The 16,298-nt window shown below is 45.6% G+C and overlaps 1 protein-coding gene across 2 annotated transcripts; it reads right to left on the reverse strand.

The window, feature by feature from the left end:
• Positions 1 to 1,104: 1,104 nt before the first annotated feature.
• LOC125942127 (neuropeptide-like protein 31) lies at positions 1,105 to 15,260 on the reverse strand. Of its 2 annotated transcripts, none has more exons than XM_049660230.1 (2): positions 15,154 to 15,260; positions 1,105 to 1,386 (listed from the first exon to the last, which is right to left on the reverse strand). In XM_049660230.1, the coding sequence occupies exons 1-2, from the start codon at positions 15,163 to 15,165 to the stop codon at positions 1,105 to 1,107; spliced, it is 294 nt and encodes a 97-aa protein (XP_049516187.1). In that variant the 5' UTR covers positions 15,166 to 15,260. The 2 variants fall into 2 exon arrangements, with proteins under 2 accessions (XP_049516187.1, XP_049516188.1); XM_049660231.1 differs by lacking the exon at positions 15,154 to 15,260 and adding an exon at positions 4,054 to 4,160.
• Between the last annotated feature and the right edge of the window lie 1,038 nt (positions 15,261 to 16,298).

The raw sequence follows: 16,298 nt of genomic DNA on the forward strand, positions 1-16,298 counted from the left end.
AACTTGTATAATAAATTAGCCGCTGTCGCTGCTGCCCTGTGCCCTTTTTTCCTTTGTGTTGTGCTGAGTAGGTTTGCTCTACCTATCATGTCAAAAGAGTTTGCAAAGCTCTTGCAAGATTTTAAAGGAGAAATGGGGGCCGAGTGGAAAAGCACAAAACATGCTCTCGAATGAGGCACGCGCACAAACAATCGTAAAATTCGTGCAGAATTTGAATATATAAATTCTAGCTTGAATTGTGCTAGCAAAAGTCTCGCTGATGCGAACTGTCGACTTGACTTCGTTCTGAACGAGAACAAAGGTATTAAGAAGGAAAACGATGCTCTTAAACTCAGGATCCTTGCTCTCGAAAAAGATCTTGCTAACTGTCAAATAAAGATGCTAAAATCTGAGCAATACTCGCGCATTTGAAACATTGCAATCAAGGCAATAGTAAAACCAGATGATGAGAACCTTGCGCCCAACTCCTAACGAAAGTTGGCGAAGCTATCGGAGAAGCCATATCAGCCTGTGACGTCGATTTGTGTGCCACAGGGTGCAGACTAAAGATAAAGATAAACCTAACATCATTGTCCAGTTTCAACACCGCGAAAAACGTGACAAAGTTCTCAATGTCACTCGAAAAGTGATAACGAACGCTACTATCGGATCGCAGAACGACGCTTCCCATCTATGTAAATGAGCACTTGTGCCCGGCAATGAAACGAATACTGGGGATGGCAATTTCACGAAAGCGCGAAAACGGTTGGAAGTTCGTTTGGGCAAGCAATGGGAACATATTTGCCCGTCGCACGGAGACGTCACTTATCACTGCTATCTGTCGCAAAAGTGATGTGGAAAAGATTAACAGCACTTAACAATTGTATTTTAGAAGCACTCGATTATGACTATTTGCACAGCATAGCAAGTAAATTGGTTTTACAGCGAGTTACATTTGCGTATTTCATTGCGTCTATTGCAGGGATTAAACTGTGATCGCCTGTCATCCATCTCGTGCATCGAGTGTGTTGGGTATTGGCGCATTTCAATTTCCCAGTTGTTTATAAACAGCGTAAATGAAATAGTCAACGACAAGTGATTGACATTTCGCGCGTTTATTTTTGTCTAGTGCTTGTATCCGAGTCCGTAGCCGTAGTGGAGTCCGTAGCCGCCGTGTCCCAGGCCGTAGCCGCCGTGTCCCAGGCCGTAGCCGCCGTGTCCCAGGCCGTAGCCGCCATATCCGTAGCCAAGGTGCCTAAGTCCAAAGCCGTGTCCGGCGTAGCCCAGTCCGTATCCCGCTCCGTGGACAAGGCCATGACCGCCATATCCAAGGACGTGACCGCTACAACCTCCGACGAAGCCAGCGCTGGTAACAGCCACAAGGAGGGCGAAAGTAGCGAGGATAGCCTGCAGATATAAGCGTGAATCACGTCTCGCCCATGATCGACGTAACATTTTTTTTTTAAGAAAGAAAGCCAAGAGAGAAAAGCAAGCAAAGCAGGGTAAGGCACGAAGGCCTAACTATGCGCGCGTCCGTGTTGCTACTTGCACTGGGGGAAGGGGATAAAGGGAAGCGGAGGCTGAACGGAAGAGAAGGAGCATAGGTGTGCACACACCTGAACGTGCACACTTGGTGTACACAGACGGTCGCAAAGCCCTGTCGCCCTGAGTCACTCGAGAAAGCCAAGAGTTTCGTTGTGGCTTAGAAAAGTGTTTTTGGTGTTTCACATTTTTTTTCAAGCCTGAAAGAAAGCCCTTTACGTACGTAGCATGTGTAGAGCAACAGCAAGTTGGATCGAGCATTTTTCATGGATGGACTATAATTTTCTAATTTACACTTTTGCTCTTAATATAATGTTTGACAAGTTGATTAATCAATAACTAATTGTGTGATTAGTCGAAAAACAAAAAAGCAGTCTAACTTGTTTTAAGCGATGCCAGAGAATACTCGTATTACCTTTGTTGTGTACTGCTACGTGGCAGTTGCATAAAACCATTTTGGCACAACTTACGTGGGACACATGTTATACTACTGTCCAGCTGAACAGCAAGAAACTTGAACGCAAATTACATTGTTTTTCCTCGCTTATCGCCGTATTGGTGTACACTGTACTTGACGAAATGATCGTTAGCATGCTTTTTCATTACGAATGAGGCGTTGCAAACATATAGATCACTAACAGCTCAATAGTTGTGCAGCTCGCTTTTCATGCGGCACAATTATATAGCACACTACTCAGCGATGAACGCTTGACTGTGTAAATGTTCAGGGTGCGAACTTTTTCTCTTCCTTCTCCTCTTTCAAACCCCTTCTCCCCCTTCCCCAGTGCAGGGTAGCCTACCGTGCTCAGCCTGGTTAACCTCCCTGCCTTTCCCTTGTGACTTTTCTCTCTCTCTAATAAGAGGTAGCGCACCGCTGGTGACACGCAGCGGTCGACGATCCGATTTGCATGTATATGACCAGGCTGCGTTCTTCCCTGCCTTCTTTCCTCTCTCACTTTCGGTAAGGCAACCACATCAACCCCCTATACGTTGTAACTTTTCTGCTCGCTGATTGCTTTTTTACTTTTCTTTTCTTCGTAATAACAAGTCGGTCGTACGCTTCACATTTCCCACTTCATATCTCATTCCTTCATTCCTTGTCTGAGAAATTCTTGAAAATGGAATGCGTCCGAGAGAAAATGTAGCACCTACAACCTTGACCTACAAATAATGGTACATGTAGTCTGTACTGTATGAAGTCTCTTCTTATAACGTGCCTCACCCAAGCGAGTTTGCTAAACCCTATTTTTGTTCCCAGTACTATTTCACATATCGATCAATGCACTCTGACACAAAAAAAATTCAGCGGCGATTTAACGATAAATGCTATAGAGCGTGATCACTTTTAAGTTGTATGGAATTTTTAAAATCGCCTGTTGCAGATAACGTAATTCAGTCCTTGAACTGAATTATTGAGAGAGGCGAACATTAATTGCACTAGAAATCGAAACACATACTCAACTAATAACAATAAGTCACAAATTAACTTCCTGATTAATTACTTTAGTGCACATAGGACAATTTAAGAATTGTACCCGGTGACATTGCAAGACGTATCAAATTGGAATGAATTTACACATTGACACCAGTTTGGAGATTCGCGCAATCAACATCGCCGTAAAAAATACGGTCTCTTATGCATTGAAGCACAAAAGTAACCGGAACGCTCATGTATTTCGTCCGGCAGTTTGGGAAATAAAAGTTCGAAACTGGTGTCATCCTGGAAATTCATTTCAAGTGGATACGTGTTGCAAACTCGCCGGCTACAATCCGTAAATTCCAATATGTACCGTACACTAATTAATTAAGAAGTTAATCAGTGCATTTTCGTTATTGAGTTGAATGTGTTTCTATACATACATGCATATACGCATGAATACATACACCCGCCGAGGTTGATTACCCATTAGGGCGTTGCGCCGCTAAGCATGAGGTCGTGGGATAAAATCCCGGCCGCGGTGGCCGCATTTAGATGCGGTCGCAAGGCAGAAACGCCCGTGCAGTGTGCTTTTGGTGAAAGTTACCCAGGGGTTCAAAATTAATCCGGAGCCCCCTTCTACGGCATGCGTCATAATCATATTGTGGCTTTGGCACGTAAAACCCGAGAATTTAATTTTTTACATGCGTATACACACTCTTCAAAGCTCTACCACCCCCTCTCTACTTCTACGACATGACCGGCTTCCCAGACTTCACATGTACACTTTTGTCCACTTTGACACTCCTATTGCACACACATATGTAGAGCCTGCTCATGCAGTTAATAAAAGGCAGGCAATATGGTTCTTCTAGTGGCTCACAAAAATCCAGCTGCTCGGATTGCTCAGCGCTACAAGAATTTAAACATGCGTATGTCGTTGTTCGCGATGTTGCTCGCAGAACAATGAAATCCTTCCGGACGTTTTCGCATCGTTGCTCTGACGTATACACCTAGGTGAGGTCAAGTCCAGGAAAGTATACGTCAGCGCATGGGCACCTCGCATGCACAGAATCCTTACTGCCGAAAGGCAACCGTTTTTTGCATCTACTTACAACTGCCTTCATGATGAGTGAATGTGACGTCTCGGCTGGTGCTGCTCTCGACTCTGTGCTCCAATAGCTCCGAGTTCCGTCTTATATACTCGAACGTCCAACGCAACCGAGTAGCCACGTTATCAGCGCGCACTGCGTAAGGTCTTATGCGTGTCATATTCCAGCACGGCCGCGAGTCAATCAGATCGCAGCTCCTGAAATTGGCCAGATCGCACTTGCGACATCCGGCCAAGCAGTATCCACTCAGGCCCGCGGATGGAGGCATCGCCCTCCGAGGGACGCAGGTAGACCCGCAGACCGCTGACAGATCAGCTGAACCGATTATGCTTCGATTGGCTACGTGTTTCACTTACCTCCCTTCCTTCCTACCAACCGTGCATTCAGCGTGAAGCTGCTCTCTCGGCTCGAAATTTGTGTATCTTTTTTTTCCACCCCATTACCTTTTCAAGGCGAAAGTTCAGGAGTGGCACGTCAACATCAAATATTTGATTTCCCTTCCTCCTAATCGTCAGCCACGACTTGAAAGCACCAGTCGGAATGAGGGCTGAGTGGAAAAGCCCAAAAGATGTTCTCGAATGAGGCATGCGCACAAACAATCGTAAAATGCGTGCGGAATTTGAAGAAATAAAATCTAGCTTTAATTGTGCTAGCAAAAGTCTCGATGATGCGAACTGTCGACATGACTTCGTTCTGAACGAGAACAAAGGTATTAAGAAGGGAAACGATGCTCTTAAACTCAGGATCCTTGCTCTCGAAAAAGATCTTGCTGACTGTCAAAGAAAGATGCTAAAATCTGAGCAATACTCGCGCATTCGAAACATTGCAATCAAGGCAATAGTAAAAGCAGATGGTGAGAACCTTGCGCCCAACTCCTAACGAAAGTTGGCGAAGCTATCGGAGAAGCCATATCAGCCTGTGACGTCGATTTGTCTGCCACAGGGTGCAGACTAAAGATATAGATAAACCTAACATCATTGTCCAGTTTCAACGCCGCGAAAAACGTGACAAAGTTCTCAATGTCGCTCGAAAAGTGATAACGAACGCTACTATCGGATTGCAGAACGACGCTTCCCATCTATAAAAATGAGCACTTGTGCCCGGCAATGAAACGAATACTGGGGATGGCAATTTCACGAAAGCGCGAAAACGGTTGGAAGTTCGTTTGGACAAGCAATGGGAACATATTTGCCCGTCGCACGTAGACGTCACTTATCACTGCTATCTGTCACAAAAGTGATGTGGAAAAGATTAACAGCACTTAACAACTGTATTTTAGAAGCACTCGATGATGACTGTTTGAAACGCGATGTCAGCTAGTTATATGGCCCCTGAAGACATTCAGCACCTTCTCAAATCGAGAAAAAACGCCATTAAGTTGTTCAAAGCGATGCACTTAAACACACGGTCACTTCAACTAAAGAAAATGATATCAGTTAGCTGTTGGAATCATGTGGCACAAAACTTTGATCTTTTAATGTTCAAAGAAACGTGGCAGTCTAGTGAGTCAGAACATTTCATGCTGCCGGGGTTCAACGCTTTCTCTTTAAACCGCATGGAGAGTAGAGGGGGTGACATTGCCATTCTAACAACATTTGTGTCTTGTGAAGTAATAGAACAATATGCCTTATCACAAAAAACTACGGAGCCTTATGGATCAAGAAGGGTACAAATGTATTCGCTGTTCTGTATCGCCCTCCTAGCACGTCTATGGCTCATTTGCCTAACATTTTCTTATCGTCTTTTGTCACATGCAAGTTCTATCAATTATATGTTTACTGTAGGTGGGGATTTTAGTATAGATGTCTTTAAGAGCTCACATGAAGTGTCATGGCGAACGACGCATACAAATGCAGATTGCTACAATCCTACATTAGTGCAAATCGCGGGAAGCGTGACATATTTCCGACACTTGCGAACTTTGAACATACTCAAAGTATTTACTTCCATCGGTATAAACCGCCCTGGAAAATGCCATTATGACGCGCTATTTACGGAACGCAAAGGCTTAGCCACACATTACCAAGCACTCTTACCGCATATGAGCAGCAAGACATTGAAATCGGCACACTAAACACCACCAATGTAATTAATTGGTCTTCAAAGTCTGCATTTCTTAAATTGTACTGCTTTATATCATTATGTTTTCAATAAGCATAGAACTACAATGCCATTTGTCTTCTCTTGCTTTATTATGTACGAATATGATGCTATATGTAAAAAATTATTTTTCGCACAAGATTTATATTAATTATTTGTTTTCGCTTGTGTATTTACCCTGGCACTTTAATTATTCGCTTTTTGCTTGCATAATTATTCGCTTTTGCTTGTATATTTTACCCTATCACTGCTCTTATAGGGTGGATGGTGCTTAGTCAAGCTGCAGTATTCAGCAGCCTTTTCGCCGTCTCCCCTTTTAAGAGCGAAGCTGTTAAAACTAGAGGACAAACGTCCGAAGTCCGCTTAAACTCAGCTCCGTTGCCTAGCAACAACTAAGCCACAGCTGCGCACCACCTGTTCCAATCTCGCTTAGCCGCGCATGCGCCGAAGCAGTAGCGATGACGTCACCTCGCGTTGCCAAATAACCACCGGTGCAGGTGCGCGCTCGCTTCGCCCGACACGGACACGGCTCCGCCGAACATCCACCAGCTGCGCGCTAGTGCGCATGCGCCATGACGTCATCCCGGCGTTTCGTCTGCTGCGTGCCAGCCGTACACTGTGCATAACTTTCGCTCCACTTCCCATACATGTGCTCGGACTGCAAGTGATTCGCGAGGCGTTCCCACGAGGAAATGCTTACACTTCTTTTAACTTATAGCATCACTTCGTATAGCCACAACCAGCTAGGAATCGATCAGCTCCGCTGTGTCTTTAGCCTTGCGCTACTAGTGCAAGCTACACCGAATTTTTTTCACCGATGTATTTGTTTGGTTTAAATAAACACGGACCGACCGACTCACACAGTGTACTTCAATACACTGTGTAAGGACAAATAAGTTATCATCCAGACGCCTACCGATTCTGAAGCCATTTCGAAGTTCTCCCAATATGTCATTACTCTCTACCCATGCTTGCATCTTTAATTTATTCGCCTGCATCGCTAACCTGTATATTATCGATGTAATGGTCAATGGTCTACATGAGTGAATTCTACATTTTCCCCTTACCTTTATAAATTAAATTCATTCTACTTTGTCACCAACTGTCTGGTATTCGTCTATCTTTTAAGATTTTTTTTCTATTCATTTCAAGAGAGCTTCCAACTTTAAGGCGAAGCTTTCTATTTCTCACGGATTCGTCCGTGAGCGCCGAAAATGCACAGCAGGAAAGCCAACTTACACAATGGAACTATCTGCGCGACACAATAGAACAACGGCGCACGACATACGTCACCGTAGAGCACTACAGTTTACATTCGCAGTTGTATCGATAAGAACAATGGGAACTGCAACGCCACGCTACACAGAATAACTGTATATATCCGCATTGCATTACGCGCATTGTGCAATGCATTCCCGGCCGTCACCATGGGCAGACCGCGGGTGCAGCGCACGGCACAAGAGGCTGCCGTACGCGAAGGTGAGCGCGAGCGTGATCGTGCACGTAAAGCCGATCCCGTGCATCGGCAACGGCAGAGCCTCTGATCGGCTACCACAGCGATCACAAGGCAATTAATCCTGTGGCAAGTGTAGAGTCGTCTGTGAAAGTGTGAGTTTGTGCGTGTAATCAACGGCTACATTGTCTAAAATAAAAGCTATGCAACATAACAAAATGTGTCTTCATTGAACTTCAACGTTCAAAAAATACAATCCTAAACAAGCAATCAAATAACATATGCATCGTATCGGGTCGCTCAGCATTTTTTGGGTTCGTTGCGTGAACGTTGGCTTTGGACTTTGACTTTGGTTCAGTTTGCATGGGAGCAAACTTCGCGTTCAACCATCTTTCTTTAAGAAAGGGCCTTTGAATTTTTTGGCCCATTGCCAGAATAAACTGGCCATTTGTCAGTTTATTCTCCCAGGCTTACATTTACAGATCCTAACACGCTAACAAGACTGTCTTTTCAAACGTTATTCTGGTAATGCACGACCACGCATGCTCCGAAGAAGCCTGCTTATTTTAAATGCTATATTCAAGGTTTCGATGAAGCTTATTTCATAATAAAAACAACGTACAGCATGAAGGACAGGGACTGAAAGAGACTACACACACTGCGCTCGCTCAGTCTGTCCTTCGCGCTGCACGTCGTTTCTACCATGAATTACCAACTAGCCCGAGCCACCACCCTTGTTGGCTTATTTCATAATGTGCAGTACAATGACAGAAGCTTGCTAATCTAGCGAATACTTGGATGTGAACTTTGTTTCACATCAATGCTGAAATAGGCTGCGCATTATTCAAAGACTGCTCGAGAAGTATATTCGATCTTCGCTTCGATTTGTTTATTGCGATTGCAATTATATGGACACTTCAACCGGATTTCAGCCGTCGGCGTCGCCGTCGCCGTGAGGTCCATATAAAGTCCAAGGGCGATAAAATCAGTCGCCGCGCGCCGTATGCGCGGGTGAAAGCGCGCGGGGGAGGCGCGCTATCACGGAGAGCGAATTCACGGCGGAAAGCAAACGTGACCGTCGCGCGAAAGGCCGTGGGGGTATGGGCGGGAGGGAAGGAGGCGGGGCGACGCTGTGCTGAGGCACCAAATGCGTGTCTTGCAAGCGGGCGCAAGGGGAACTGGCCGCTCAATCTCCAACGCGAACGCAAGAAAGCGGGAAGGCAGCGCGGGAGGGAGGGGGGCAGCTTCTACTCTGCCAACAACTGGGCTTGTACTTTGCCCGCTTGTGGCGGTCGCCCGCACCGTCTCTTATCTCCACACGGCTCTGACCTTTGTAGGCGCTGTGCATTCGCCGCTCAGTTTCCGTTGAAGCGATAGACCGCACGAACCTTCGCCCGCTGCGGCGGCTGCGCTTGCTGCCAACGTTTTGACAGTCGGTCATTCAGTGTGATCTATTCATGTTTGCTTGTGCACGCTGACACCACGCTTGTTAATTCAGTTAGTAAGCGAATGTGTCCAATTGTATGCAGCTGATAAAACTACTATCCCTACTCCGAATAGCTCTCTACTAATTTGCTATCGCAATTGATGCTTCGCCTTTCGGGCGAAACAGTGACATTTTTTGGCTCTATTCGTTTCGTATTCGATTCGGTTACAGAAGTTACTATTCACACACCCCTATTTTTTTATACCAAACTTTTAATACCACCCAGTCACGCAGAAGTAAAGCATTAGTTTGAACGCGGGCCATCATCATCATTTTTCCTGAGCGGAATGAATCCATAGCACCAATGTGAGTAAAAAGGGTTATGCGGCGAACCTCTTGGTTATCATAAGCGTATTCTTTTCAAATTATCTTATTTTCCCTCTGTTCGAAATTTACCCTGCATGTTCACTATGTCAGGCCTTCTTTAGTATATGCTTTTCATTTGAGAATATTGCGCCACTAGGCATTGCGTTTACCACTTTTCGCGAAAAAAAAGAGGGATAGGAAACGCGGTGTTTATGCGGGATGTATTAGAACACTAAACATGCGCCATTTTCCTTTGCAGGTCAACGCTTCTACATGCAAGAGGCAAAGCTCGCTGGCGAAAGTTTTATCCAAATTCAGCGTGAAGACTAAGAAACCTGTGGAAGAACCCAAGCTCTCAAACGACGTCGTACTTAAAGCCAGGGGAAGTCTGCGTGTCTTATTTCGCACGAGGAATGCGGCAGATGTGGAGCGGCTAGTCACCACATAATTGCACTGCTCCTTGCTCACCGCAATTCAAAAGAGAAAAGAACCAGAGATATAGATACATGCAATCTGCTGTTACTTTTTTATGCGGGCTTCTTTCTTATATATCAAAACCTGTCTAAAAAATATAGGTGTTATGAATGAATAAACCGTCTTCTGCTCACTGAAAGGAACGGAGAACATTTATCTGCACTAGTTGCGCCATTAAAACAAAGGATGGTCATACATCGAAGCACACCTGTGAAACCACTCCTGAAAAAATATTTTGTAGCGCTTACCAACGAAACCTTAGCAACCCTGTGTGGTAATATTTACTGCCCACTTAGAAACTACAAGCAGTAGTGGTAGGCTAGGAGATCGCAGGGCAAGGCCTTCGTGCTACATTGGGCACAAATAAGATGATGATGATGAGATAACTGACATCTCATGGCGCAATGTCTTTAGTTTAGATGACGTAGCCATCATTATTCTCATTCGGTCTATTCCCGAATTCTTGGAACCATTCTTAGCTATCTCCCGAAAAAACACACTCTACAATCTGATGTAGCATGTACAGAAGTTGCCGCACTTACATTACACACGTCTAGAAAAATACTATTCTTCTTGGTACCAGTCAACTTGGGGCAATGGTGAAATAGGCCGACCTATTGTTTTCATTTTACGACCACTTGTTCACCCCGAACGCAGTGTCAGTGTGTATTAGGTGACTCTTTTATTGCGATAGCAATTATATGGACACTCAAAAGCAGATTTCTGCCGTCGGCGTCGCCGTCGCCGTGAGGTTCCGTATGACGTCAATGGAGATGAAATCGTCGCCGCGCGCCGAACGCTGTATGTGCGAGTGAAAGGGCGCGAGGGGCGCGCGCTTTCACGGGGAGTGAACGCACGGCGGAGAACAAACGCGCGTTCTGCGCCGTGCTCGCTTAAGGGCTGCAGAAGTAGGCGTCTCTTTCCTCCTTTACAATCACCATATATGTAGAGCAAACGCTCCTTCTTCCGACGCGCGAGAGGCCGTGGGGGAGGGGGAGGGAAGGGAGGCGACGTTTAGCTGCGGCACCAAGTGCCTATTTATATCAGAGGCTCCGGCAACAGTCACCAACGCCGCACGCATTTTGAGCGAACGCGGGCAAAAACGCCGACGGCGTCGACAACAGTTCTGCGTGTTGCCGGTGCTGCTGCATGTCCAAGTTTATACAGCTGATAAAGCTAATATCATTACTCCGTATAGCTCTCTACAAATTTGCTATCGCAATTGATGCTTCGCCTTTCAGGTGAAACTGCGACAACTTTTTTCTCAACGCTGCCGAAGTGCTAAGGCAAGAGCAGCATTAATGAACGCCTATCGCAGAGATTTTCATATCAAAATCACATCCCAAAGAGAATGAACGAGACGCCACGGCAAACGCGAAGAAAGTGTAAAGAGACAAGAGGATATAAAAAATAGAACTAGGTGCTTCGAAAGCCGGCGTCCCTAAAACAGTTAATTGCACGCAGCAACATCAAAGACAGAGAGAGGAAGAACCACAAGAGACGTTCTCTTCCTGCCCTCGTCTTAAGTGCTGCTGCTTGCCAATGGACCATGACCTACTAGCCGCACCGTCGTCCCTAGACAGTCTACATGAAAGGAAAACACGCAGAAATAAAATGTGATCGCCTGACTTCTTTCTATTATGGGCGCTTTTATTTGGAGTGGCGTGAAGAACCCAAACAAAATTTAATTTCTCAGCTCGCAATAGTATCTTTGCCGATGCACCCTTTCCCTGTTGTTACCGTGGTCTGGATGAAAATCACTTTAGCTGTCGGAGCATTACACTGCAGTTACACCAATGCGAACGCCTTACTGAAAAAGCTTTCCTACCTAAATTATTTCTAGCTCATTTGTGATGTAAACGACAGCTTTCTTGTTTCTTCCGTTGGTAAATGCAAAAGGGCTATGGTATTCGGAAACAAGCGTTTACGGACGCAGTCGCCATACTCATGGAAGGGGTCGACATCCCCACTGTGCCGAATGAAACAGCCTGTATTCTTCCTCCTCCTCCAACATCCGTCATATCCGTCTGCTTCCATTGTACAGTATCACCCAGTGACATACCTTTCCGGATATCATATGTACGCTTCTCGAATCACGTCGACATTTCTTTAGCCACGCAATAGTAAATTCGTTTTACAGCGAGTTACATTTGCGTATTTCATTGCGTCTATTGCAGGGATTAAACTGTGATCGCGTGTCATCCATCTCGTGCATCGAATGTGTTGGGTATTGGCGCATTTCAATTTTCCAGTTGTTTATAAACAGCGTAAATGATATAGTCAAAGACAAGTGATTGACATTTCGCGCGTTTATTTTTGTCTAGTGCTTGTATCCGAGTCCGTAGCCGTAGTGGAGTCCGTAGCCGCCGTGTCCCAGGCCGTAGCCGCCGTGTCCCACGCCGTAGCCGCTGTGTCCCACGCCGTAGCCGCCATATCCGTAGCCAAGGTGCCCCAGTCCAAAGCCGTGTCCGGCGTAGCCCAGTCCGTATCCCGCTCCGTGTACAAGGCCATGACCGCCGTATCCAAGGACGTGACCGCCACAACCTCCGACGAAGCCGGCGCTGGTAACAGCCACAAGGAGGGCGAAAGTAGCGAGGATAGCCTGCAGATATAAGCGTGAATGACGTCTGGACCATGATCGACGTAACATTTTTTTGTTCAAAAGAAAGCCAAGAGAGAGAAGCAAGCAAATCAGGGTAAGGCACGAAGGCCTAACTATGCGCGCGTCCGTTTTGCTACTTGCACTGGGAGAAGGGGGACAAAGGGAAGCGGAGGCTGAAAGGAAGAGACGGAGCATAGGTGCGCACACACCTGAACAACTTGGTGTAAACAGACGGTCGCAAAGCCCTGTTGCCCTGAGGCACTGGAGAAAGCCAAGAATTTCGTTGTGGCTTAGAAAAGTGTTTTTCGTGTTTCGCATTTTTTTTTCAAGCGTGAAAGAAAGCCCTTTACGTACGTAGCATGTGTTGAGCAACAGCAAGCTGGATCGAGAATCTTTCATGGCGGATTATAATTTTCTAATTTACACTTTTGCTCTTAATATAATATTTGACAAGTAGATTAATCAATAATAACGAATTATGTGATTAGTCGGAAAACAAAAAAAGCAGTCTAACTTGTTTCAAACGATGTCAAAGAATATTACCTTTGTTCTGTCCAGCTACGTGGCAGTTGCATATTTTTCCATTTTGGCACAACTTACGTGGGACACATGTTATACTACTGTCCAGCTGAACAGCAAGAAACTTGAACGCAAATTACATTGTTTTTCCTCGCTTATCGCCGTATTGGTGTACACTGTACTTGACGAAATGGTCGTTAGCATGCTTTAATTACGAATGAGGCGTGCAAACATATAGGTCACTAACAGCTCAATAGTTGTGCAGCTCGCTTTTCATGCGGCACAATTATATAGCACACTACTCAGCGATGAACGCTTGACTGTGTAAATGTTCAGGGTGCGAACTTCTCTCTTCCTTCTCCTCTTTCAAACCCCTTCTCCCCCTTCCCCAGTGCAGGGTAGCCTACCGTGCTCAGCCTGGTTAACCTCCCTGCCTTTCCCTTGTGACTTTTCTCTCTCTCTCTAATAAGAGGTAGCGCACCGCTGGTGGCACGCAGCGGTCGACGATCCGATTTGCATGTATATGACCAGGCTGCGTTCTTCCCTGCCTTCTTTCCTCTCTCACTTTCGGTAAGGCAACCACATCAACCCCCTATACGTTCTAACTTTTCTGCTCGCTGATTGCTTTTTACTTTTCTTTTCTTCGTAATAACAAGTCGGTCGTACGCTTCACATTTCCCACTTCATATCTCATTCCTTCATTCCTTGTCTGAGAAATTCTTGAAAATGGAATGCGTCAAAGAGAAAATGTAGCACCTGCAACCTTGACCTACAAAGAATGGTACATGTAGTCAGTACAGTATGAAGTCTCTTCCTAGAAAGTGCCTCACCCAAGCGAGTTTGCTAAACCCTATTTTTGTTCCCAGTACTATTTCACATATCGATCAATGCACTCTGACCCAAAAAAAATTCAGCGGCGATTTAACGATAAATGCTATAGAGCGTGATCACTTTTAAGTTCTATGGAATTTTTAAAATCGCCTGTTGCAGATAACGTAATTCAGTCCTTGAGCTGAATTACTGAGAGAGGTGAACATTATTTGCACTAGAAATCGAAACACATACACAACTAATTAACAATAAGTCACTAATTAACTTCCTGATTAATTACTTTAGTGCACATAGGACAGTTTAAGAATTGTACCCGGTGACATTGGAAGACGTATCAACTTGGAAATAATTTACAGATTGACACCAGTTTGGAGATTTGCGCAATCAACATCGCCGTAAAAATACGGTCTCTTATGCATTGAAGCACAAAAGTAACCGGAACGTTCATGTATTTCGTCCGGCACTTTGGGAAATAAAAACTCGAAACTGGTGTCATCCTGGAAATTCATTTCAAGTGGATACGTATTGCAAACTCGCCGGCTACACTCCGTAAATTCCTGTATGAACCGTACAGTAATTAATTAAGAAGTTAATCAGTGCATTTTTGTTAATGAGTTGAATATGTGTTTCTATACATACATACATACACCCATATATATGCATGAATACATACACCCGCCGAGGTTGATTACCCATTAGGGCGTTGCGCTGCTAAGCACGAGGTCGTGGGATCAAATCATGGCCGCGGTGGCCACATTTAGATGGGGTCGCAATGCAGAAACGCCCGTGTACTGTGCTTTTGGAGCCCGTTACCATACCCCAGGGGGTCAAAATTAATCCAGAGTCCCCTTCTACGGCATGCCTCATAACCATAGTGTGGTTCTGGCACGTAAAACCCCAGAATTTAATTTTTTACATGCATATAAACACACTCTTCTAAGCTCTCCCACGTGGCCCCTCTCTACTTCTACGACATGACCGGCTTCCCAGACTTCCCACATACACTTTTGTCCACTTTGACACTCCTAATGCAAACACATATGTAGAGCCTGCTCATGCAGTTGATAAAAGGCAGGTAATATGGTTCTTCTAGTGGCTCACAAAAATCCAGCTGCTCGGATTGCTCAGCGCTACAAGAATTTAAACATGCGTATGTCGTTGTTCGCGATGTTGCTCGCAGAACAATGAAATCCTTCCGGACGTTTTCGCATCGTTGCTCTGACGTATACACCTAGGTGATGTCAAGCCCAGGAAAGTATACGTCAGCGCGTGGGCACCTCACATGCGCAGAATCCTTAATGCCGAAAGGCAACCGTTTTTGCATCTACTTACAACTGCCTTCATGATGAGTGAATGTGACGTCTCGGCTGGTGCAGCTCTCGACTCTGTGCTCCAGTAGCTCCGAGTTTCGTCTTATATACTCGAACGTCCAACCCAACCGAGTAGCCACGTTATCAGCGCGCACTGCGTGATGTCTTATGCATGTCATATTCCAGCACGGCCGCGAGTCAATCAGATCACAGCTCCTGAAATTGGGCAGATCGCACTTGCGACATCCGACCAAGCAGTATCCACTCAGGCCCGCGGATGGAGGCATCGCCCTCCGAGGGACGCGGGTACACCCGCAGACGGCTGACAGATTAGCTGAACCGATTATGCTTCGATCGGTTACGTGTTTCACTTACCTCCCTTCCTTCCTACCAACCGTGCATTCAGCGTGGAGCTGCTCTCACGGCTCGAAATTTGTGTTTCGTTTGTCCACGCCGTTACCTTTTTAAGGCGAAAGTTCAGGACTGGCACGTCAAGATCAAATATTTGATTTCCCTTCCTCCTAATCGTCAGCCACGACTTGAAAGCGCCAGTCGGAAGCGAAAAAGAAGGGGGGGGGGGGGGGATTTCAGGTCACCGCTTGGCTGATGCATGCCTCGGAGGTCCATTTTTCAATGCCACCATCGTTCGCTTTCTCCCACAAACACCTGTTTCAGCCAGTTCGTATGCACAACGAACAGACCCGTATTCCGGTTTCTTTACGGAGATCTGGACCACGGTAAATTAGTGGCCGCGCAGATAACGAACAAAGTCACTCACTTATCTTAAACCGTTTCAACTGACGTGGTTTTTCTTTTTGTTCTTGTCGTTAACGCGGCTTACAAAGCAATGTCGCCACCGCGTTATGCCGTTTATTTTGTCTATATAGGCAATCTCATCGGACTGCAAGAGTCAATGCGGCAAATGGCCTTGAAGGAATCTGCATATGGTCCGTCGTTTAACGGCCACTTGAGGGAAATTTCAACCACCGTTTGTTCGCGTTTCCTTTCTTTAGTTTCCGCCATATATGAAGTATTCACTTTGTGTACTCTTCGTTTTATGTATCTACATAGATGAGCCACAGTTCATTCAATACACTCCGCTACATTTCCATCGTAAACGGGCACCTAACGTATACAGGGTGTCCCAGCTATCACGCAGCATTATTT

Source organism: Dermacentor silvarum, chromosome 1, assembly GCF_013339745.2.
Source record: "Dermacentor silvarum isolate Dsil-2018 chromosome 1, BIME_Dsil_1.4, whole genome shotgun sequence".
Classification (NCBI taxonomy): domain Eukaryota; kingdom Metazoa; phylum Arthropoda; class Arachnida; order Ixodida; family Ixodidae; genus Dermacentor; species Dermacentor silvarum.